At 43.8% G+C, this 25,199-nt stretch overlaps 1 protein-coding gene across 2 annotated transcripts in view; it reads left to right on the top strand.

Moving 5' to 3' along the window:
* Ptprm (protein tyrosine phosphatase receptor type M) overlaps positions 1 to 25,199 on the top strand; it is a 713,675-nt gene that overhangs the window by 474,655 nt on the left and 213,821 nt on the right. For both annotated transcript variants that reach the window (XM_059277901.1, XM_059277900.1), the window contains exon 14: positions 18,499 to 18,631. In XM_059277901.1, the coding sequence (XP_059133884.1) occupies positions 18,499 to 18,631 (133 nt within the window). The remainder of the gene's footprint in view (positions 1 to 18,498; positions 18,632 to 25,199) is intronic.

The raw sequence follows: 25,199 nt of genomic DNA, 5'->3' as shown, positions 1-25,199 counted from the left end.
TGTGTGTGTGTTACATAGAGGTCAGAGGACGTCATTTGAGGCAGGGTCTCTTTATTATTTTTCCACTATGTACATCAGGCTAGCTGACACAAGAGTTTCTAAGATGGTCCTATTTCCACCGTTTATCTCCTCATGGGTTTCTGGAATTACCAATAATTGCAACTGGCATTTACACAGATTCTGGGGACTCAAACCTTGGTCCTTATGCTTAGGCAGCACGCATTGTTTCCTCCCGAGTCACCTAAGTATATACAGGATATACTTCACTAGACCCCATTAAAGGCGGCTTAGAGAACATCTCACTGCGTAACTTCTTCAAAGACTGCACAGGAAGCTGGGGAACCGAAAGCCGTTTGTGAGGGACCACGGAGGGTTGGGCAGGGATGAGTGCGGCCACCAACTTTCTTCAACACACTTGTATTTTTAGAGTGATCCATAACTACCTCTGAGACACAATCTTTGAAAATGAGCCTGACACCTGCTTTGCACTTAACAAGTGGTATGCAGCAACCTCATCTGTCCGTATCTGATGAGCTCAGAGTTCTAGTAAACAGTCGAGAAACCCATCGCCAGAGCCATGGCATTGGCGTCATCTATACCCACTGGCATCGCTAATGATGTGGCTCCGTCCTGCAGCTGCTTACTGATGATGACGTAGTTTATTCACATCGGAGCTCTTGTTCAAAGTGAGGCAGAATAGGAAGACAAGACAATGGAGAGACGGGAAAGGAAAAGAAACCTCTTGCTCTTGAACTCAGAAACCTCAATACAGTTGACAAATCCAGAGGTTCACTCTAGAAATTGTGTCTGCTTCCAAAAACTGCCTCCAGCAAGAATGGTAAAACAGACGGCGCTCACTTGGGGCCTTGAGTTTATCTGTGACATCACCTTTTCTCTTTCCTAAATCTGAACAATACACCCCATGAAACTGCTCTACAATTTCATTTACCAAGGGAAATTCTTAAAGGTTAAAAAAAAGAGAAATGAGCTTGTATATGTTTTTACTTAGTTTTTGAACTTTAACTTTTAAATTTTAATGTAGCCCCATTAGTCCTGCCTTGCCCAGCAGTCCAGATGAATCTCTCTTACCCGTGGTCCCATAGCTGCTTATAAAATAATCAATTAATTACAAAATGTATGGCCTATGGCTTCAGCTTCTTGCTAGCTAGCATTTTCATCTTAAATTAACCCATTTCTATAAATCTATATGTTGCCATGTGTTACCAGTCTGCTGGCATCTTGTTGCTCCTTCAGTGGCAGGCTCTCATCTCTCCCAACTCCACCCTTCTTCTCTCTGTATCTCTGCTTAGATTTCCCACCTGGCTGTAAGCTTTCTTGTCATAGGCCAAAACAGCTTTACTTGTTATCCAATGGGAGCCACACATATTCACAGCATACAGAAAGACATTCCACAGCACTTTAATCTCCAACCCACTCTACAAAACACGTCCTTGAATGCAAAGTACCTTTAAAAGTATTGAATTACGTATGTAGTAGTAGTAGATACCTAACTGCTGCTTTCTCTCTTGAGAGGGCCACACACACCCGTGTCCCAGATGGGTTCCTCCATTGTTCCTGGGAGCGACTGTTTCTACATTCCAGTGTGTAAATTATCTACTCTGCCTCATAGCTCCTTAATAACTCCCTAACTTTGCTTCTTCCTGACTTATTCTGTTCCACAGAACACTCAGGAGTCCAACTTTACCTGAGTGAAGATCTATAAGGAGGAAGGGAACTCCTCGGTCTGGGGGTGACAGATAGTGATGGGCTGTGTCTCTGCCACCATTGCAAGAGATGTATTGCATGCCAACTTTTCTCTGAGATTTTGTGTAAATGTTGTGATTTAGCTTTGTCTTTTTTACTTGGGATATTATGTAGAAGATAGATAAATAGATGATGGATGGATGAATAGATAGATGAAAGATGATGATAGACATTTTTGAAAAAACTATAAGACACAAAATTATTTTATATGTATATGCATTCATGGATATGTACTTGTGTGTGGACATGCAAGCACATATGTAGACATGTATGCACATGTATGTGGAGGCCAAAGGTAAATGTTGGATGTTTTCCTCGATTGCTCTCCAACTTATTCTTAGAAACAGAATCTCTCACTGAACTCAGTTCAGCAGTTTGGTGAGCCTGGCTTCCCAGTAAACTCCAGAGTTCATTCGTTCTCCCCACACCCTAATGTTGGCATTTCAGGCTTGCTGCCTTGCCTGGCTTTCCTTGTGGGTGCTAAGGATCTAAACGTAGGTCCTTAAGGTCATGGGCCAAGCATTTACTGATTCTTCAGTCCTAAAAATTATCTTTTGACCTTTGGTGGGTTCCCCTTATCTACCATGTAATTTCTTTGGATACTGTTGTGTGCGCATGCACAAATGCTACACAGTTAAAGACGTGTCAAAGGCAGCCACCTGTGTCTTTAAGTTGGTGTGGGGCTTAATAAAGATAATGTTTGTGTTTCACCTGTTTCTTCTAAGTGAAGAAGAACTCTGAAAATAAAATGCTGTCATGGCAGGATGAGAGGCAGTAACCATTTTATTAAATGAAATTATTATTAATAGTTTGATCCATACGACCATTATCTTATCAAATGTCTCCCCACATTTTTCCTTAGCAGAGGACCCCAGGCCGTTGTAATTACAATGGAAATGATTTTGGGCTAGTTGAGATTTCTAAAACAAATTTCCTATATAAGCATGAAAAATGGCCTGTGCCCGCTTAATCGTTACAAGGATTGCCTTCCTAGCACTTTATTCTTGACAGCAGCTCATTTCTTGTCTCTCTGTGCAGACCCAGTTAACTTGAGGGTCACTGACAGGTACACACTCCACTGCTGTGGGTGATGCAGCTCTGTTTGGCACAGGTATTTCTGTCCACACTTTCTTTCTGTTAATCTCATTATACCGTTAACTAAAGTTTGACTGTAATTTTCCTGACAAGGATCCGCATCTCTTCTTCTCTGGCTGTCCTTCGGAGCCCGTGTTCAGACACTCTCCTCTCTTGCACATTGTCTCAGGGTCTATGGAAGGCCATCTGAGATGGAGCGTGTACCCTTCCTCATTAGCTCCTTTCTCAGTCTTGAGTAGCTGTGGAGCAGAGGGCAGAAAACAGGACCTCCTGTGCTGGTTACTTCTTTTTCCTCCTTCCTGTTTCCCCTTCCTGCCCATTGCCCAATGTCTGGGGCTTTAATAGAAACAAGGAACAGTTATGCTAGAAAAAGATGACAGACAGATGGACAGGAAACTAGAGTGAGCGTGACTGTGACAGAGCTTTGATTCTACAGATGTGGCCTTACATGCTTACTGCATACATGACAAGATGCAGGGCTGGTCACTTCAAGGGAACACAAACAAGTTGAACCAGTTTTGCCCTAAAGAACATATAGCTTGGCATAGAATGAAGAGAATTCACCAGAATCGCTAACCTCAGGTTGAAAGTGGTAAGTCTTATGCAAGTGCTCTCAGAGTTTGGAGAGTGTACACTTGCTTTGTGGTCAGAAGTCACAGGTAGTGCTGGAATTACGTGGGTGTGAGTGATAGAGAAGATTTGAACTACAGAGAGGGGCTGGGGAAAGCTTCCTGGAGATGGAACAGGGGGCCAGGAAGGGGAACCTGCTTGGGGGGAAATCGGACATCTCCATTTCCGAGTCCAAGAGCAGTGAATGGCAAATGAGCAAGGAATAAAGTTTAAAAAGAGGTGTGGGAAATAGTTCAAACAGCCTTGACTGCCCTCTGAAATACGCCTTGGGAAGCTATCATGTTTGTGTGGTTTCAGTTTCAGTAAAGAGTGACTCAATTTGAGTTATTATTTAGGACATCAGTATGGCTGCAGCACATTGTAAAAACGATTAGATGAGATGTATATTTGGAAGGCAAAGGTTCAGAACTGGAGGTAAAGCAGGGGCCTAGGTGGAGGAACGAAGCAGCAAGGAGAAAGGGCGTGGCATCATTTGGCATTCTGGAAGTTGGCAGGCTTATCTATGTGTCAGGGGCCTCTTCTTCAGCCTGGGGCCGGAATAAGTCTCTTTCCTATTGATCCCACCTCTGTGGGCCAAATGTTTTCTCTGTATGGCCAAGGTTCATTGACTTACTCTGACTTTGAGTACCTGTTGAGTTCTGGACATAGCATGTGAAAATCCTCTCTCAGATTTCTCCTGTAAGACTTCCTTTTATGCCTGTATATTCAGCAGTATTTTCTTGAATGTGAGGTGGAGCTCGATGGTAGAGTGCTTCTATGGCATGAACACAGTCCTACACTCTCTGTGCTCGGTACACTTTTCAAAGGCACGTGTGTGTAGCTCTTGGGGCATGGAGAAGACACTTCCCATCCCAACATGCAGATTCTTTGCACATTTTGAGGCCCTTGGAGTATTGATACTTCTAGCAAGCATGTTTAATTTATTGAATGTATTCGCTTTCAAAAGAATTAGTGTTTGAATTGGTATGATGTGGGGTGGGGTGTGTGTGTGTGTGTGTGTGTGTCTGTCTGTCTGTCTGTGTTTGTGTGTGTGTGTCTTTGTTTATATCTGTGTGTGTATCTGTATGTGTGTCTGTGTTTGTTGCCCGGTCCCGCGGGCCAGGTTATTTGATGAGACCCGAGGAGGCACCTCCTGAAAGATCAATGGGGGCGAGAGAGAAAGGAGACCAGGCGCGTAAAGGAAGAGAGAGACATTCTGAGTTGCGTCGAGGTCTCCGTTTATTGACTGGGTGTTGAAGCTTATAAACAGGGCTTCAGGCAGGGAGGGGGAACAGGGGAAGCACGGAGAGAAGGATGGAAAATTCCTAAGGGAGGGTGAGGTCGCTTTGGTCCCAGGCCCCTGCAGCTGGCTGATTAGCAGGTACTCCAGGAAGTTGTACAGCCCGAGGTTAGGCCAGGAACTTCCTGCCTTTGTAAGGTTTGATAAAGTAAGGACACTGCTGTCCGGAATCGGTCCCCAACAGTTCCCCCTCTTTTCTCAAAAATGGACCAAGTCCATGTGATCGGGGTGGCTAAGGTCCGAGAGAGTCCCTGTCTTAGGCTACACAGGGGGCTTCCCACACTCGGCAGCATGCCATGTTGAGCCGGTCTTGGGCGACCTCTGTATGCTGTTGTCTCCGGCGTGGGCCCTGTACTATTCCCGTCATTGAGTACCCTCTAGCAGGACCGTGGGGACGTTAGGGCCTTAGGACACTGAATCTGAGTCCTTGATGGGACTCCTGGCCGGCCTCCTTGGAATCTACTCTGTGATAATGAATCGAGACGTGTCGTGGTAAGGCCGAATCAATCTGATTTTTGATAAACTGAATCAACCACTGAAAGGCCCAGGGACCAAAGGTCAAACCACCCGTGCTGATTTTCAAACTCGCTTTTGCTTTGAGCCAGCCTTTCCCTTAATTTTTCCATCGATTCCCTGACAATACCAGTGTGGTCGACATAAAAGCAGCATTCTTCCTTCAAGGCTGCACATAATACCCCCTCCTTTAAAAATAGTAAATCCAGACCTCTTTTGTTTTGTAACACAACCTCAGAGAGCGAGGTTAAAGATTTCTCCAGAGCAGAAATGGATCTTTCTATGGCCTCTAGGTCAGTAGTCATAGCCATTTGTGACTGCATAAGGTGGTTGCTCTGCACGAGAGCAGTAGTTCCTGTACCAATTCCTGCAGTGATGCCCCAATACCTAACAAGAGGACAATAGTCATAGACACAGGTTCTCGAGTGTATCTGCCTCTCTGCTCAAAGAATTCCATATCGGAGACCAATTGGACCAGAGCATAAGAGTTTTCCCATTATCAATGGCAAAGCGAGCTTCCCCTTATTTAGTTTTTGCCATCTGCAAGTGTGTCATGGGTTCAGAGGTGGATATTGGAATGCTAGCATCCTCAGTTTAGTGGTACCCAGACATGAATCATCATTTAGTTAAGACATCAGTGATATAAGAGCCAACAGTAATTAGCAGAAGCACAAGGCCAAAAGCCTTATGATGGCTGACAGAGTTCCTTATCCTCAAGCAACTTGGAACTTTATCTCAGGTTCCCTATGACAAGAAATTCCCTTTTGAGCTAACATTCCAGGGTGGGGGGGAAACAGGGTCGATGTTTTCTCTCTTCTATAATTACTTCCTGCTGACATTGGGACGTTGTTATCAAAGCCCTGGAAAGCCAGAATGTTAGTCAAAGACAAGAGGGAACGTTTTATTGACCAGCTGAAGAGATGGTATGCGTATTGGCTGAATTGGTCCACATCAGCTTTCAGCAAGTTCAGGGCTCATAGTCATTTGCAGTAGGTTGTCACCAGCAAATGATGCTTGGATGTATCTGTCAGCCAAGTGGAAACCTGTTGAGACAGATATAAACTAGGAACAGGAGTTAAAACTTACGAACTTATTTGGAACTTTTAGACCCATAGTCTTAGTAATTGTAGTATTATCAATTTGCCCTGAAATCCATAGTGTCTTTTCTATCTAGAGAACCAAGTATAGATTGGACTGAAATTTCCTTGGCCCAATGAAAAGCATCTGTAAGTCTATATTTAGAACCTTTTTTAAAGAGACTTATTAGCTTTAATTAATTAATCCATTGATCAATCAATTATTAAGCTGAGAAAGCTATAGCTAGCCCAGTCATCAATGTCATCAAAGATCTGAGAAGGATAAACTTTACCTGAGTGCAGACTTTTAAGTCTATTTAAAAAACAACATAGATTATCCATTACCCAGACTGTCATCATCCCAGGCTCCTATAGTCTTCATAGTGTTGGCAGGACAGGTGTCAGGACAGCATTGTCCACAATTCAGGTGGCATCTTCTTGTTATTGTTTCATATCTTCTTTGGAGACCTTGGGAGTCATTGCTAGGAGCTGGGGAGCTCAGAGTCTCTGTTTGCTATAGTAAGCTTTTTATCAAATAATGTAAACGCCATATTCATCAGATCTTTCACAGGTTTGAGGACCATTATCTATTAAATGTATCTGAGCCAAACAAATCTAGGCCTAATCTTGAAAATATCTCTAAGTTTGGTAACAATAACCAGGACAATTTGTTCTCCTATAGATATATTAGTCAAATATACCTCTCAGTTTTTTTTATATTAAAATAAAACAGTTTATGCTTTAAACTAGTATCTGAATAGCCAGATGACTAGTATTAACTTGCATTTCTTAACATAAAGGACACGCAAACTCAGACATTCAAAACCAAACATACATGTGGCCACATTTTTCATTCATACCTGTAGACAGACATTTTTACAACTATGACCCTTTGGAGTCTCAATGTAACAGCAGAATAGCAAGACAAAGAAATATGAAACATGTTTCATTCTTTCTTATATATATATCTCAAGTCATTTTTTATAAAAACATTATTTTTTATCTTAACCAACAATAATTTGAAACCAATTCTCTTAAATGATGGCAAGTATTTGAAACCCACTGAACTCAAATGACCAAAACCCATGTAAATTTTTATTTTTCCTGTGGAAACAGAAGCATAATTTTCCCAGTATCTTGAACTGGTAATTTAACATTTCTTTTCAAGCAATACCAGGACAGAGAAGGGTTAACAAGAGAAGCTGCTGGCCGGCAGAAGAGACCTTGAAGTTATCACAGTAAAGGAAGGGAGGGTCAGATTCTCTCTTTAGTGTTCACACAGTTTTTGTCAATTGCAGGCAGTTCCCATTGCCCTGTCCAAAGCTCCTGTCTTTGCCCGCCTGTATGGAGAGCACACACCCCACCCTCCTGAGAGCAGCCGGCTGGCTGCAGTCAAGAGAGCTAGGGAGGGACGGAGATGGCCTTTGTTATGCCTCTCTTTCCTCCTCTTCCTCTAGGAAAATAAGGGAGGTTAGTAGACAGAAACAAATAACATCTACACAGACAATCCAAGAACCGGAACATCAGCACTGAGACGACGGCCTCATTCACAGCCAGCAAGCCCCTCTTGCAGTATGCAAGCCCCACCTGGCAGGAGCTACCTGTTTATCTCAGTTCAATCAGGGAGTGGGGGTGGGGAACTCAGTTCCCTCCTTTGTGGCTCACACATCCTTCCAGTGGGCTAGGCAAAGGTCTAGTAGAGAAGAAGGGAACTGTCCCATAGGGTCCGTCACAGTCAAGTCAACAATGAGAACAATACATTACACACAAGACCAAGGGCACACGAAAAAACTTTGCCCCAACAAGACAACCAACAAAGCTCCAAGAACAATGACAGCCTGACGTGCTCTGGCGGGGGGGGGGGGGTAACCCTCCAGGTTCAATCACATAAAAAACAATCCAGACTCGAGGATCTCTGTCCTTGATCAAACAGACATCAGGGGCTTCCACATCCCTGTCAGTCAGACATGCACCTTTTTTGTTTTGTTTTGTTTTGTTTTGTTTTGTTCATACATTTTATTATTCTGTGACAGTTCTCTCTCTACATAGCTTCTATTCTGCTCTCATGTCTACCTCCTTTCTTGACTGATTTCTCTATATTTATCTACCTCTAGGTTCTATCTTAATTCCTTCATATAGTTCTGACCCTTCTAGGTTCTCATCTATCTAGTTCTTTCCCCTATCAGCTCCTCTCCCATCTCTGGCTCTTTCTCATCTTGTTCTTCCCCATCTGGCTCTTTCTCATCTTCCATCTCATTCCTCTAGTCCTCTCTTTTAGCCCTTCAATCTAGTTCTTCCCCATCTCAGTTTGTTCCTCTCAAGTTCTTACCCATCTAGTTCTTCCATTCTCTTTTTTCTTTTCCTTTCTGTGCCCTGGAAATCCTGGTATATAAAAGGGAGGGTCCAAGCTAAACTGTGTAAAGCTATTACTTAACATCCACCTCTCCTAGGCGGTGTCTCCTTGTGGAATTTACCTTAAGTCAGGAGACTTGTATGTGGGTGGTTATCACTGTTAGTCCTCGGAAGTTGGGTGACCACCTGGGTGGTGTTTCCTTGTGTCCTTGAAAATGGCTAGGGGAGATATCTGATCCCAGAGAAAGCCTTTCCTGGGGCTGTTCTCCAAATGCCTGGAATGTGTATGTCTAGGGAGTGATCAGTGCACATTGTTAGCCCTTCTTAGGGAAAAATCAATTGGGAAAACTATGAAGGCACACATGATTTTTATAACAGAATACAGCTGATATATAACAAGCCAAGTAACACCAAAAACTCCTTAGGATTTGGCTTCCTCTGGAGGAATTCCCTGATTCCTCCAGGTAGTGACTTTGCCATAACCAGCTGAGTTTTTATGATATATTCCTGCGGCCTGCAGCAGTTCCCCTTTTTTCATTTAGTTAAAAAATTTTTTCTTGGAAGAGAAGGAGAGACAGTAAAGTAACAATGATCACAACAAAACATACAAAAAAACCCACAAAATGGCTCTGACAAATTCCCGGGACAAAATACAAGGTGGCACTTCCTCCCATTGTGGGGGAAGATACCCAAAGATGCTCCTAAACCAAATCGTCACCTCTGAGGTGGCCTTAGGGCTCTGGGACGTCTCCCTTCGCCGCCAGGTTCACTGTCCGGACACGTCTGCCCCAGTGAGAGCCTGCAAAGTACAAATCGATCGACCGGTACAAAACAAAAGTAACATGACAGAGACACAGACAGGACAGAGAGCGCTCTTACCGGTAGATGTCAATAAACCTCTGGACCCTTGGGTGTCAGGCAGGGGGAGTTTGAGAGAAAATCCTCTGCAAGGGCTAGTAAATGTGAAACACGCCCATCTCCCTCTGCTTCCTTTAGAATATCTCTAATCACACCATAAAAACTAAAAAAGGCATTGGGGACATTTTCCCTGTCTCTGAGTAATTTGTTAATATCTTTTCCAACCTTGTTCCAAGTCAGAGGGTGAATTCCTGGTCCATTAATCACTAACCAGGGACATTTCTCCTCCGCATATTGGAAGAATTTTATCAAATCCTTTTTCTTAACTCTTATTCCTCTCTCCCTAAGATTACCTTTTCATCTCCTTTAGAAAAACAGCTTCTTTAGATAAATTTTTGCCCATGATCGATGGGACGACATACTTACCTCAAGACTCTCCCACGTTGCACGAGTGATGCGGTCCGGGTGTCTCTACCCTGATCCTCTCCGGGGCCCCTTCCGTTGTCCGTCGTCCGGCAGGTCACCATGCCTCGAGCCCCACGTTCGGGCGCCACTTGCCCGGTCCCGCGGGCCAGGTTATTTGATGAGACCCGAGGAGGCACCTCCTGAAAGATCAATGGGGGCGAGAGAGAAAGGAGACCAGGCGCGTAAAGGAAGAGAGAGACATTCTGAGTTGCATCGAGGTCTCCGTTTATTGACTGGGTGTTGAAGCTTATAAACAGGGCTTCAGGCAGGGAGGGGGAACAGGGGAAGCACGGAGAGAAGGATGGAAAATTCCTAAGGGAGGGTGAGGTCGCTTTGGTCCCAGGCCCCTGCAGCTGGCTGATTAGCAGGTACTCCAGGAAGTTGTACAGCCCGAGGTTAGGCCAGGAACTTCTGCCTTTGTAAGGTTTGATAAAGTAAGGACACTGCTGTCCGGAATCGGTCCCCAACAGTTTGTGTGTGTGTGATGTGTGTTGTGTATGTGTTGGTGTATGTATGGAGATCAGAGGCCAACTTCAGGAGTTGGTTCTCTTCTGCCCTGTGGGTCCCAGGGATCAAACTCAGGTCATCAGTTTAGGTGGCAAGTGCCTTTACCCACTGAGTCATCCCGCTGACCCTAAATATATTTATTTTTGATAAAGTAATAAGAAATTTCAGAAGCAGAAAGGACTTGGGATGGGAGGGTTGTAAACAATACTCTGTGTAGGAAGCATTTGTATTTTTCCTGCCACAGAAATCATTTTTAAGGGCTGAACATAGGCTAGACCGTGACCCAGAAGCATAAGCTCTGACAGAAAACGTGACTGACAACAGATGGTGATTTGAATACCTTCAGAATTTAGCTCGGTGTCTTGGGATCCCCCCACACCACCCTCTTAACTAACTCATCCTCCAAAAAGCCTGAAGCAGCTGCTTAGATCCCTGTTATTGATTATGTACTTCATATGAAAGGTGCGCACGGCTGATGACTTCGTATTGACAAGTTGATTCCTCGTTTTATGACTTGATCATGATTCAAGAAATTCAAACAGGAAGAAGAAAGTATTTCATCAGAATAGTAATAGTGTTAATAATTCTCTCAGAACTTTTAGAGTCCAGCTAGTGAGTGCAGAGTCTTTGATAAATCGTCCTCTCCACGGGGTGTCAGCCACATCAATAAAGGGGAGCAATAGCGGCCATGAAATTAGAACCAAAACAAGAGAGAGAGAGTAGATTAATTTGAGGGGAAGATGTGCCTTTCAAACAACAGAGTATCTCAGTTGTGCATGAAAAACTACATATGCGATCATTACTTGGAAGTTGTGCACGCTCTGTTTGCCCTACAGTGGAATCGGGGGCAGAGGGAAAGCTGTAAATTCAAAAGCATAATCAGGTTACACGGAGTGTGAGCACAGGTTATTCTCTGAGTCGTAATTGACTATTCCTAGGAAGAAAGACAATACTATGTAATTTAGATGAAAAATCTTCGGGTTGTCTTGCCATTACATATAATATTAAGGTACAACTAAAAACAAAGTAAATAAGACTGCAAAGAACTATAATACTCTGAGCAACGAGACATGGATGATTGGTCTCACAACAATCTTTTAAGCCTGGATGTTCCTCTTTTTAAGGAAGAGAACAGAAAAACCTGTGCAAAGGGTCAAGAGGAAAAAGGCAAAACTTCAATGATGACTTCCACGTAGTCATAAAAATGCTAGTATGGAGTGATTGACACTAGCTCAGTTGACATTTAGACTTTCTTTGTAACCATTGCTCCTCCAAACATTTGGAGGGGAGGATGTGTTCTCGGGTGGTAGAGAAGGCAGAGTACTTCCGTAGTACACCACAAGGCCCTGGGTTTGAGCCCCAGACCTGTACAATCCCTGTGCAGTGCTGCATGCCTGGGGTCGTATCACTTGGGACGTGGAGGCAAGAGAACCTCAAGTTCAGGGTCATCCTGGACCACCAAAGGAGCCCAGGCAGCCTGGGATTCTAGCACTTCAACAAGAGACATTCCCACCTCCATTCCCCTCATGTGCCCATTGTTCCTGTTTCTTCCCTGCCACCAGGGACCTGAAACCAAGAGGGGAGATTACGGTACTGGCTTGCCACTGGATATCCATGAGTGTGCTCTGACAGTCCTCATGTGTTGCCTGGGTTAAGTTCAAATGCTGAACCTGGACACTCTTATCCCCCTGTTGAAGCGGCACCAACCCCTTTCCCCCAAGGAAGACTCAAGCCAGGAGACTCGAGCACCCCCTGTTGGCAGTCAGGTGACACGAGCACCCCATGTTGCAGTCAGATGTATCCCTTCAGTTCCTGCCCTGCTTTGGCTTTAACGTTGGGAATCCCTGTCTGCTGGAATGATAGCCTTTCTTTTCAGGAAGCTCTCTAATCTCCTTCCATACCCTTCTTTGTGGAACCTGTGGGTTCCTACCTGGTTATTCTCAAGGCCAATTCCATTATTCTCTGTGGTTTGGTGTTTATTTTACCTAACTCACAATGTTCTACCTGGGGCAATGCCTATCACAGCACAAAGCCTTGCCTCCAAGGCTCCTCCTAGACTGTTGCCAGCCCTGACTGGGCTCCAAAAGCAAAGCTGTTCCGTACTCACAAAGCTTTCTCTGCCTGACACCCTGGTATATGCTCTCTACCTGTCTGTGGACATCTATCAGACCACTCATTGCTGCCTCTGGCATGGAGCCTTTCCGACTCTGTTCCCTACACTGCACCAAACAGGTTCTGGAGCTTGTGGGCGTTTACCACGGTTTCCTGTGTTGTTGACAGCGACCAGATCTCTGTCATGAGGGCTCAGTGATCTGCCTCCTCTAATTCCCCTGAGTCACAGGACCTGGTGCAGAAGAGGGACTTACTATAGAGGCATTGATTTGAACCTTGGGTCACAGGAACAAACGTGTATTCTGCTGCCCTGTGGCTGTTGTATGTAGGTGATGTGGGACATCCGGGAAAGGCATCTACACTCCTAATGGTCACCAGTCATCCCTCTGCCACCTTGGAAAATAGCTCCAAATGTTCATTCCACTCTGCGCCTCACTCCTCCTCCTCCTCCTTCACTCTGGTTGTGAGGTGGGAAGAAATCCTGAAGCTTCATGTGCTTTGGGGTAAGTCACAGCTCCAGCCACCATCTTCTCCTCTCCCAGATGTCACAGCTGTCAGCCTCAGGGCTAGCTTCACCCCACACCCCCTCCCACCGCTTTCCTTCCTGCCTCTACCCCTTGCCATCCTTAGTCACCTGCCCTGTTCTCTGTCGTTACTCTCAGGGCTCGGCTCTCACCTCTGACCACCTGCAAAGCCTATGCCGCAGCCGCAGCGGCCTCCAGCCTTTTCCATGGACCTTCCCTGCCCCACACTCTTCCTGCCTTTTCTCCCACCTCTGACTAACCTTCTTAACCTCATCTTCTTCCCAACCCCTCTGGCTGCTTTCCTCACAGGCAATCAAGCCATTAGTGGAGACCATTTCAGTGTTAAACTCCAAGACCTCTTCCACATCTGCCAGCCATCAGCTGCTCCTCCTGCTCCTCAGTACACACTCCTCAGACTGCTTCCTGGCCTGGGCCAGCCCCACCTCCTGGATACTTACCCCGACCTTTGAATCTTCTAAGACATCAGGGCATTTCTTTCTCCCCTCCCCCACCCCTGCATCCTTGACTTTTGCTTCTGTTTATCATTGGCATTTGGCCACAGGGATGCTATTGTCTTCCCCATCTTTAATTCATGAGAGATAACATCTCACAGTCCCCACATCTCTCACTGAGCATGCTGCAGAGACATTCCCTCTTAACCTTTGCTCACCTTGATGACCTTCTCCTAGCCGATTCCTCTCCACACTACCCTGGCTGGCTCACCTATCAGTCTTCATCTTCTCAGTACCCCTGTGTAGACTTGTGACTTTCCACACTATCATTTTTATGGCATTCCCTGAGTTGGTATCTCATACCCAGAGATCTCACCTGTCCCAACTGCCACTTGGTCTCTCCTTTGGATGTCATTAGCGCGGCATCCTAAGGAGTCTACAACTAAGCTCCTGCTGTCCCTGTCTGAACCTGCTTTACCCACTGTCAATTTCAGTCAATGACACCTTCAGGTCTTCTGTAATGACTTCCAGAAACCTGGGTGTTGGTTGTGCTGACCTACTGAAGTTCATTGGCAAATACCTATGACCGCCCTGGAAATATATGAAGCTGAACAAAGCATCACCATCTCTACTATTTCCTTTATAGAATCAGTCTGGGTTGTTGTGATAACCTTGCTCTTGATGTCTGTGTTTCCACTACGGATGTCTTACAGCCTTCTCTGCAGCCAAGATAGGGCTGTTAAATATAAACCAGATTCTATCTCCTCCACTCAGAATCTTGCTGTGGGCCCCATCTGAAGCAGAACTCTTCCTACTATTTGTTGAAGTGACCCCCACATACCAGTGCCATGGGCCATTTTCCTGGTTTGCTACACTCCATTCCTACTCAGTGATGCAGTCTCACCTTACATATAAGGTCAGGAGGGGTAAGGCCATACCTCGCTCTCATTCCTCCTGCTCATCTCTCCAATGGATGTTATTGTCTTAGTAATTTCTACTTAGCTCTCACTACTTGGCCATCACCCCACCAGGCCTAGCACCAAGAAACGTGTGGCCCACAGACCTTGTTCAAATACTTTTCTATATTTGCCCAATGGAATATAAATTCTGTGCTCCTTTTTTTTTTGTCCATATGCTAACTGCTATGTTCCTAATATACAGTAAGAAATGTAGCAAAGTGTCAGGAAACCACTTATTAAATAAATGAAGAATATTGGTGATATTTTCTTCTGTGTTCACAGTTGCCCTAGCAGTAATCAGCTAAAGATTCCTTGTGGTGTCGTTATACCAGGCTATCCCTCCTCAGCTTTCCCTAGCCTGGCAAAGGGAAGCCATTCCAAGTGCTATGGACAGGGTGGTCCGGAGCTCAGGTCATCAGCATTGACCTTCATGGCCTCCTGGGAAAACCCATACAGCCAGTTCAGTAGTCAAAATTGGGTCCAGACCTAAAGCCAGTGGCTGAGCACATCGTGTTCTTGGTCTGGCATGCTGCTGTGATTTAATTTAACATTAAGCACCAGGCCAAAACTCTGTTTTCTGCCCATTTGAAACTAATCAGATGCTGTACTGGACAGACATTCCCTGGCTTCTGAGTTTTTCTCTTTTTCTTCCTACTAGACATTGTATCGGAGACCTTTAATGATGGTGTTTAAATGCACCTTTCTGTTTTCATCGATAAAAATAGTCAATGCCATTATATTCATAGATGTAGGGTGTCTTAGTCACTGTGCTATTGCTGTGAAGAGACACCATGACCAAGGCAACTTATAGAAGAGAAATCATTTAATTGGGGACTGACTTACAGTTTCAGAGCTTTAGTCCATTGTCATCATGGCTTGGAGCCCGGCAGCATGCAGGCAAGTGCTGGAGCCGTAGTTGAGAACTACATCATGATCCATAGGCCAAGAAAGAGAGACTGGATGTGGCATGGGCTTTTGAAACCTCAAAGCCCATCCACAGTGACACACCTCCTCGAACAAGGCCACACCTCCTAATCCTTCTAATCCTATTAAAGAATTCCACTTCCCTGATGACTAAGAGGGATCAAATATATGAGCCTGTGGGGACTATTTTTATTCAAACCCACGTAGAGTAAAAAGGAAATGGGAACAACCCAATGTGATTGACCTAATCCTATGTTTCCAAATAAATGAGAGAGGGAAGAAGATCACCCACTCTAAGGGGAATCCATACAGACACTGGTTTCTGGAAGGGCACAGGGGCCTCATACCATGTAGTGAAGGCAGGACCTGCCTGTTCTGAGAGGCAGCCCAGCATTATGGATACCCTCTCATCAGGCTGTTGGAAGCTAGTACCCACCTAATCTTGACTTGGTGTTTAAGTTTTTCTGCTTCTCCTAGAAGCCCACAAACAAAAACCTGTGTTAGCCAAGTGGGTGGTCCCAGGCAGACCTCCACCTCCTTAGGGGTCATTGTTCTGCTTCACATGATAGCAACCATGATCACGTTGCTGCAGGGCCACTCAGGGCTCCAGAACATTTGATTTTCTTGACCTGGGAGGAGCCCTAAGGAGGGGGATATTGAGCTTCTGCTGGGTTGCATAACAATGTCCTTTCATGCTTCCCTAAAAGGACAAAGGCTGGGTGAGCAGCAATCTTTGCCCTGAAAAGGAATACCCATTCAAAGCTGCATCACAGCCTAGGTAATGCTCAAGGAAAAATACCTGGTTACTTGGTTGGCAGAAGCAAGCACATACCTATTAGTGGCCCTCTCTTTTCTTAGAACTTACAATGTGTGAGTCAGATTGTCTTATTTTTTTTTAATGTGAGAATTTTTTAAACTGAAATAATTTTTTTCCTAAATTCTTTCTTTTTCAATTGGTGTATTTACTATTCACACCTCCCCCACCCCCCAAAAAACACCTTAAAATCATTTTGCTCTATTGAAAATGTATTTGGAGAACTAGTAACCACTACTAGCAAAATAAATAAAAATAGCTGTCAGCATGCCAACATTTGGAAGAAAAAAGATTATTTTGCAAATTACACATTTAAAATTGGAAATCCAATAAAAATAGAAATAGTTGGACCTCCGTTTCTGAATTTGCAGTGTTACTTTTTGCATTCATAAAGTTTTTATCCTCTTATCAAGTATACATTTTTCCATCGATTTTTTTTTCCAAAACAATATATTTAATATAACAGTTTCCTCTGCATCAGTCACCTGGTGCTGCCCCCCCACTCTGCCCCCAGGTCTAAGGCAGTGAGTGTTCTTCAGATGTAATTACTATGAAATAATTATCATTAATACTTAACATTTCACTAGACAGCAGGTTTGAGGGCTACCCATCAAAGAAAAAAGAAGAGGATTTCCTGTCCTTTTGACATTGTCAGAAATAAAATAATTAATAATAATAATAATAATAAATAGTCATCGGAAGTTCCTCCTAAAGGCTTTTACTTACAGTGTGCATCATTGTCAATAATGAAGGAAGGTGCATGGCTAGAAGGCTCCTTTTTATTAAAAGCCAGTAACTGAAGCTGGCCCTAAGAGGCAGTAGACAGGACACCTGGGATGGTCACCCTCCCTTTGTAGGGGAAAAGCGTATGAGGGTGGCTGGGGTCTTCCATCTCTTGTCTCTCCTCTAATCTACACCTAGCTTCACCAGGCCAGGTTACAGCCATGTTCTCTCGAGTGAAAATTGTAATATGAGTGTAGTTGGAGAGAAGCAGGGTCCGTATGCTTCCAAAGGATCGAGGAAACCCGGCAGCTGTGGCTCACCTCGCCCGTTCCCCACAAGGATGCCTGCTAAGCTGTGCATGTGGGCACAGAGGCAGAACCAGTACAGTTTTTCAAGCACAGAGGGACACGTTGGTGGAAAACACACTGGAAAGGGAGAAAGAGCAGGCACAAACTCTCACTCTTCATTACATTTTGACCAACAAAAATGGAAAAAGATCCTAGGATGAGAAGTTTGCACATAACATTGCTCCATTTAGGAAGGGTGGTGCCGTGGTCCAACCACCAAAGGCCATCACATCCTGATGAGGCCAGGAGAAACCTCTTTTTAAAAGTAGATGCTGTTGAATGAATTGGACATTACACTCCTAATATTCTTGGTCCTGAACTCATTTAGCAGAGGAAATGGATATTTCATCAACATAGATTTGACATTCCATCACATTATACCAGCAGCGGGACAAACAGTGTGTTGGAAACAGGCACACAAGCGAGCCGAGACGTGGCCACCACTCTGAGGCCCTGGTTATCTCATTTAAACAGATATGAACCGTGGGTGCTGGTGGCGTGATCACCAGCTGCTGCCCACTTTGTGAATAAATTGCTTAGAAGGATCCTTTTGCTTCCCAGATGTGACCTAGATTCAGATTTCCAAAGGCGGGAGGTCTCTATTGTGTTTAAAAAAAAAAAAAAAAAAAAAACAATGGCTGGTAAGAAAGCATGGTAAATGAGCTTATCTCACTTTTCCAGGTGTTTGGGCTAATATGTGATGGAATTATTGCTTCATTTATGAAAAATAATTGAGGAAAATGCTTGAGCAAATCAAATTTGGATAAAGGCTTAGGGATAGCTAGTGTGCTGTTAGCAAGTTTTTAAATGGAAGGAAGAATGAGCGGGAGCTAACATGGATAATAAAAATATTTAAAAGTGCGTTTGAGAAGTCTCTTAGAAAAGGGTCAGACGTGGGTGTGCTGTGGAGAGTGAATGCTGAACAACAAGAGCAATTACAATGCTTTCAGCACCTAGGAAAGCTGCTTAAAAAAAAAAAAAGAAAGAAAGCCTGTAGGTCTGCTGGCTCTGATAAGTTGTATTATTCTGTTAAATGCAGGGGGAGAAATTTAAATGTAATGTCTTTATTCTGTCTTACCCACTTGCTCTCCTTTTCATCTCCAGGGGCCGTTACCCCAAAGCCAGTCCCTGAACCTGAGAAACAAACAGACCACACAGTTAAAATCGCCGGAGTGATTGCGGGCATCTTGCTGTTCGTTATCATATTTCTGGGAGTTGTGCTGGTGATGAAGAAGAGGTGAGCTTGTAGCTGGGTGCCCAATGTAGAGCTGTTCGTCATTGTTTGCCAGGTCACTTTGTGGGTATGATAAGAGCCAGTTGCTGGGTAGGCCATGGTGGCCAAGACACAGCTGTGACTGTGATTGTGAACATTTTTAATCACGTAGCATTTGCAGTTAGGGGGCAGAAATTTAGAGTAAATGCTTGGAGATTTTGTGAATATAAAAAGCATATCATGCCAAAAGAAATATAAGAACTTTATTTCTTCCCATGGGATAATATAAAAAGCTATGTGAAATTGTTTTATCTCCTGACAATTGTTTGGTCCTAATGACTGACTTCTTGTACATGATGCTCCCAAGCATGTGAGGAGGAAGATTTCCCTCCATTATAATGAAAACTGTGAGGATGAATTCCTTGAGCCAGTGTTCTACTTTGGTATCATGCTGGAGCAGTTAATCAGTACTGTACCCCACGAGAAAACAACCTCAAAGATCAGCCCCAAAGTAAAAAAAAAAAAAAAAAAAAACCCGAAACAGGGCATCCACATGTGAAGGACTAAGTCGTTAGAGCCAGTTCAGGGTTATGATATGGTTCTGTCGGGCTAAGGGATCGTTCACTGGTGGAAGAGATGAGGAAATCTGGCTATGGTAAGTGATTCTTTTCTTCCCTAGTTGGAAAATATTCGGTGTTTACTTTTGTGTGAGCAAGTTTTTAAAAACCCAACTTAATAATAAAGTCTTCAATTTATATAAAATGACAAATGAAAATATAGATGGTCAGAAGCAGTGGGATAAATGGTCCCAAACAGAGGAAGTGCAGGAGGCTTGCTGCTTCCCTCTGCGGTTAGGAGCAGTTGAAGCCATGGATTGGGGGTGTGGTCACGGACGGAGGAGGTGAAGCAGACCCAGAGTCAGATGGTGAAGGTTATGTGGCCGTGGAAGGAGGCTGGACTCCATCATGAAGTCTAGCTGATGGTTATATCAGCTAAGTTTTGTGTGCAGATGTGAGTGTGGCAAGGAGGAAAGCTCTTGTACGGAGACTGATTGAATGGAGAGGGGGTAACAGGAGATACATTTTCAATTTGGAGGGAGAAGGAAAAGTCTAGAAGAAGCCTAGTTGTTCTTGCAGCAAGGCAGTGGTGATGACGCCACCATTCACCTGAATATGGAGCAGAGAAGGACTAGAAGACACCTGATAGAAGAAAGGAGAGTTCAGCTCAGGACACTTGGAGTTCAGGATTCTGTGACACGGATGTACTCCCAGGGTATACATGCCTGGTGCATGGATGTGCCTTATGGACTAGAAATAATCATTCTGACTCTAGAGCCCTTCAGTGTGAGCTTGTAGAGTCCAAGGAACATCTCAAGGGAAAATAAGCCTTGTGTTTGAGCAATATACAAGTGATTTCACATCCAAGCACGTGAACCCAGCCAACAATGTCGTCTTGCTCTTTCTGTGTGTCCTTTGTCCCTGTCCTGTGTCCTTTGTCCCACCCTTCCCTTTCCTACCCCATTGTTCTCTTCATTTTTTTAATTCTTTTGTTTGCTTGTTTTGTTTTGTTTCACTCTATAGCCCCAGCGGGCCTTGAACTCAAGATCTTGCATCCACCCCTTGGGTGCTGGGATTGTAGGCATGAGCTACCTACCATGCCTAGCATTGTTTGTCTTTGGGTCTTTATTTCTCTTTCTTCTTCCCCACATTTCATGCTATTTTTATTTTGGTGTATCTCTTTTTTTCTTGTCCCTCATCACTTATTTTTTTTTTTCTGGATGATCTTTGCTTGCTCCTCACCTCAACATTTATGTAGACATCTATGTGGGGATATCAGTGGTTTTGTATTGTTTTTAACATGCACCAAGGAAAATCTCAAGTAACAATAGGTCCTTTATGCCTAATTATTCAAACTGAAGATTTCTGAGACTTAGTTTAAATTCTTAGACTATATTGGAGCTTCGTGTCATCCAGCAAGCTCTCTGTGAGGAACAGCTTGAAATGTAGTAATCTGGTTGCCTTCATGACCTCAGCTAAATGATAACTAATCCTCCAAGGGTCTTTCTCTGCTGGATTGTTCATTTTTCTACCTGGGTCTCTTAGGTAGACACAGGGTTGATGCCATAAATTATGCATGGGAAGAGATTGCCTCTGGTAACATATGGCCTTGATACAATTTTAGACCAAAGACCCATAAGTCACGTCAGATTTTACATGATTATTTACTACACAGTAATCTTAACAGGGCTGTCTGCACAGCATGCATTGCTATATTGGCCTTCTCTGAAACAGAGACTGTGTTCTCCATAAGACAAATTAGTCAACACACTCTGCCTATAAATGCGACACTTTAAAATGTAGGCTTGTGTTACACGTGATAGAAATCCTTAAAACTTGGAATTGTTCAGGGTTTTTCTGCCGAAATTCAAGTTTAAATTTTACAAGCACCATTTTTAGACAGAATAGTTAAAGTGGTGCATGAATCATGCATCGGTTGCCAGAGTTTCACTGGTGTGTAACAAGCATGTTTCATTATTTAAGCTACCCAGTAGGCCTTCCAAACATCCTCTTTGTTCCGTCACTTTAAGCCCTGTGATGTTGGTCGCTGAGCAGCTGATCTTTCAGCCACATTTCTCACTGTCCCACAGAAAGTCTTCAATAAATAAGGAGAAGCCAGCAGGGAATGAGGAAAGAGAATGAGAGAGAGAGAGAAAAGGACAAGAATGGCCTGGGTGTGGACTTCTACACAAAACTGGCTACTTTTTCTAGGTAGAAATTAATATTATCAAACTTCGTAGAGTTTTCTGTTTGTGCTACTAGCCTGGCTTTCCTCTACTCATGGATTTATTTATTACTATCTACATATTTATCTATCTACCTATCATCCATTCACCTATCACCTATCTATCGATCATCTATCTATCTATCGATCATCTATTTACCGACTGTCTTAGGGTTTCTATTGCTGTGAAGAGACACCATGGCAAATCTTATAAAGGAGAACATTTAATTGAGGTGATGGCTTACAGTTTCAGAGATTTAATCCATTATCATCATGGTGGGGAGCATGGCGGCTGGGAGTATGGCGGCATGCAGGCAGACATGTTGCTGGAGAAGGAGCTGAGGATTCTATATCTTGATCCAAAGGCAGCAGGAAGTAAACTGACTTACTGGGCGTGACTTGAGCATATGTGAGACCTCAAAGCCCACCTCCACAGTAACACACTTCCTCCAACAAGACCACACCTACTCCAACAAATCCACAACTCCTAACACTGCCACTCCTTTTGGGGGCCATTTTCTTTCAAACCACCACACCTACCTACATACCTTCCTATCTGGGAGGGTATATTCATGGCCATAGCACAAGAGAAAGTAGGAAGTTGGAACTAATTTATCAATATTTCTGGTAGTGCCGCTGGAAATGGGTACGGCAAAGGATGAGCTCATTGTCTGTCAATGCTCAGCACTCCAAGCTAGTCAGCCTGGAGCTAGGCATGGGTCTGGCAAATCTCAGCACTGGTGCATGTCTTAGCATTTCCATAAGGAGGCATGGTTAGTTACTAACTTGGTGAACATCATTTTGCCTTCTGAAAGGACAGTCCTGTGAAACAATCTTTGCTGAAGAAATGTTAAGCCAATCCATTCATGGAACACTTTAGCACATTGGCGATAGTAAACAAAAGGAGACATGGCTGTGGGGGGGGGTGTCACAATGCTCTATGACTCTCACAAATCTGATATGAAAGCTTTGCAAAAAACAAAACAAACAAAAACAAACAAAAAACATTTGGTAAGGCCCAAAGGTTTATTTTATCTGTGGGCAAATCAGTGTCTTCTGTCCCTGTCCCACCTGGCATGTGCCTCTGACGGCGCAGTGCTGGGGCAGCAAATGCTGCAGAAGGCCGTAAGGTGAACTTCTAAAAAATGAAAGCTTTATGCAGACCCTCGTGGCAGCATGCTCTCATAATTAATTTACAATAATGCAAGTGAGAGGGCTTTTTTTTTTTTTTACCGTATTTTATCTGCATCTAATTTAGTGCATTTGTGTAAATAAAAATACCTGCATTTTCAACATTTTCCATAAGGAATAATTTATCTCAATAACAGTTTGACAGACTTTAGTGTATCACCGCTGTCGATTTTACTGTGATTAATTATATTTGCTGTTGTTTCTAAAATTGCTGTAGATCTTACATAAGTTTGAGAGCATTTGTATTAATTATAATTATATTCCTGTCTAAGCCACCGTGGTACATAGCAATCTTAACGGTTGTGACTGTTGAAACATAATTAAAGAGATATGAATTATTATGTAAGATAGCGAGCAGGAGCTATTCTTTATGGAAGCGCCTGTTACGGATACACATAACTATCTTGATGCTGAAATGCATACTCCTGTCACCTGTCTATGATACATTTTACAAATGAAGTGAGCTATTAAACATTTAGTGCCCATTCTATTGCGTTGAAGCAATGCTAGTACTACTGAGAAGAAATCTGCCATAAAAAAAAAAAATGGGAAATATTTCTGAAGACATCATGAAACAAAAAAGATAAGAGGGAAAATTTGATGAAAACCCTCTTTTCAAAGAGAGGCCTGATGTGTGTGGCTGGAGGCAAGCTGATGTTTGTTGACTCTGGTTACCCTGCTCTGCCTTTTTACACCCCTGATTGTAGCTCAGTGTGACCTGGATGTGGGAAATACCTTAAGTGTGATGCTTAATTCAAATCCCAGTTTCAAAAAAAATCACACATTATGCAAGGACATGGAGAAGTATGTACGTCGATTCTTTATTTCTCAGTGGCATATAAAGTATGTGCATTTAGCATGGACACATCTAAATAAAGACAAGATATAGAGACCGTTGTACTCTAGCACATGAATCGGCATCCTTGCCCCAGGATGGATGTGCACAGGAGTGTGTTTAACCGGGTCTGTTGATCACCTCCTGTCCGCCGGGTTTCCTGGAAGGTCAAAGGAAAGCCATTCTTCACCTTCTAGGATTCATTATGCAGGAGACCCTGCTTAGTCGGTGGGAGGCTGGGTAAGGCAAAAACCTCTCTCTGCAGAGGCCAAGTGGGCCCAGGTGGCTGAGGCATCAGTGTTGAGGTGCCTGGGGAAGACTCTTGAGTCTCAGCAGGTTCTACAGAGACTTGGCTGTGGCATTACATATGATACTTTAGGAATCAAAACCTGCCAGAACAGACCCAGTGGCCCACCTGCCAGGTGGGGACAGATGTCCTCAGTGTGTACTTGAAGTGAGACCCAAGCCCGCCTTCAGTCCTGCTCTTCCAACTGGCACAGTCCCAGGAGGTTGGGACAGGCTTCTGAATGATCTTAGTGCTGGGCCCTCATGCCACTATGAGGCCAGGCACCTCAGGGTAACCATTGTCCTCCTAATTCCTGGTGTTATGGCCAAGCACTCTCCAGCTCAGCCCACCTTTATGCGTCCATTAGCATAGCTTATGCGTGAAAACATAATTCCCTGCACCTTACCTCTGAAGCCGAATGCAGCCAAGGATGTTAGGAGAAAACATGACTGTTCTTCACAGTGGCTGTCTCCAGATCCACTGACTCTTCAGTCCTTCCACTGTCTGCATTGTCTAGAGAGCATGTGACTATTGGGGCTAACATGGCCTCACCTTCTATTAGTATGAGAGAGCACACCAAGGCTGTGGAAACACGACATTTTATTTAGTATGATTGTTGAAATGTGGGTCTCAGAGAGTCCCAGAAGTCAAATTTCATGAAACCATTTCATTTCTTTCTCATTTTATTTTAGATTAATAAGTAAAAATAGCCATGGATAATGCTCAAAATAGAAGAAAACTGCATACAATAAAAAAAAAAAAATAGGCCAGTTTCCAGTTTGACTTTAAGTTGCATCCGTGATCCTTGTGGCATGAATTTTTAGCATAAATCTGAATTTCTTTTTTTTTTTTTTTCTTTTTTTGGTTTTTCGAGACAGGGTTTCTCTGTGTAGCTTTGTGCCTCTCCTGGAACTCACTTGGTAGCCCAGGCTGGCCTCGAACTCACAGAGATCCACCTGGCTCTGCCTCCCAAGTGCTGGGATTAAAGGCGTGTGCTACCACCGCCCAGCCTGAATTTCTTTTTAATAGGAAATGGAGTTACAAATGGAATCTTTCACTTATGTCCATGTATAGTATGGGTTTTCAAAAGGGTGAAGACCTATTGTGTTAATTAGAGGACGCTTTGTTGTTGTTTGGATGGTTTGGACAATGTCAGCAGTGTAAGATGAAATGCCATGTTTCCCCGTAGACTGTGCATTTTGATCTACTGAAAGAAGTTTGGGGCATTGTTATTTTCATACCCCCTCAAGCTGTGCAGACACTGCTCAGGTGGCGCTGGCATGAAGCTGTTTTTATAGATCTTACTGCAACAAGTGAAAATGGACTGAGTTCTAAATATACTTCTACTTTGTAAAAACAAAGCAAGGACAAACATCCAAAAGATGCGTGAGGTCATACTTCCCTACGAATGGCCCATTTTTTCTCTCCGGGGCCTCACAAGTTTCCAACATGAATTACGTTCCTCTGACATTGGACGCAGCACCTGCCTGAGTGCCCAG

This window comes from Peromyscus eremicus, chromosome 13, assembly GCF_949786415.1.
Source record: "Peromyscus eremicus chromosome 13, PerEre_H2_v1, whole genome shotgun sequence".
Taxonomy (NCBI): domain Eukaryota; kingdom Metazoa; phylum Chordata; class Mammalia; order Rodentia; family Cricetidae; genus Peromyscus; species Peromyscus eremicus.
The sequence above is the reverse complement of the archived record's forward strand: the minus strand, read 5'-3'. Positions and strand labels throughout refer to the sequence as shown.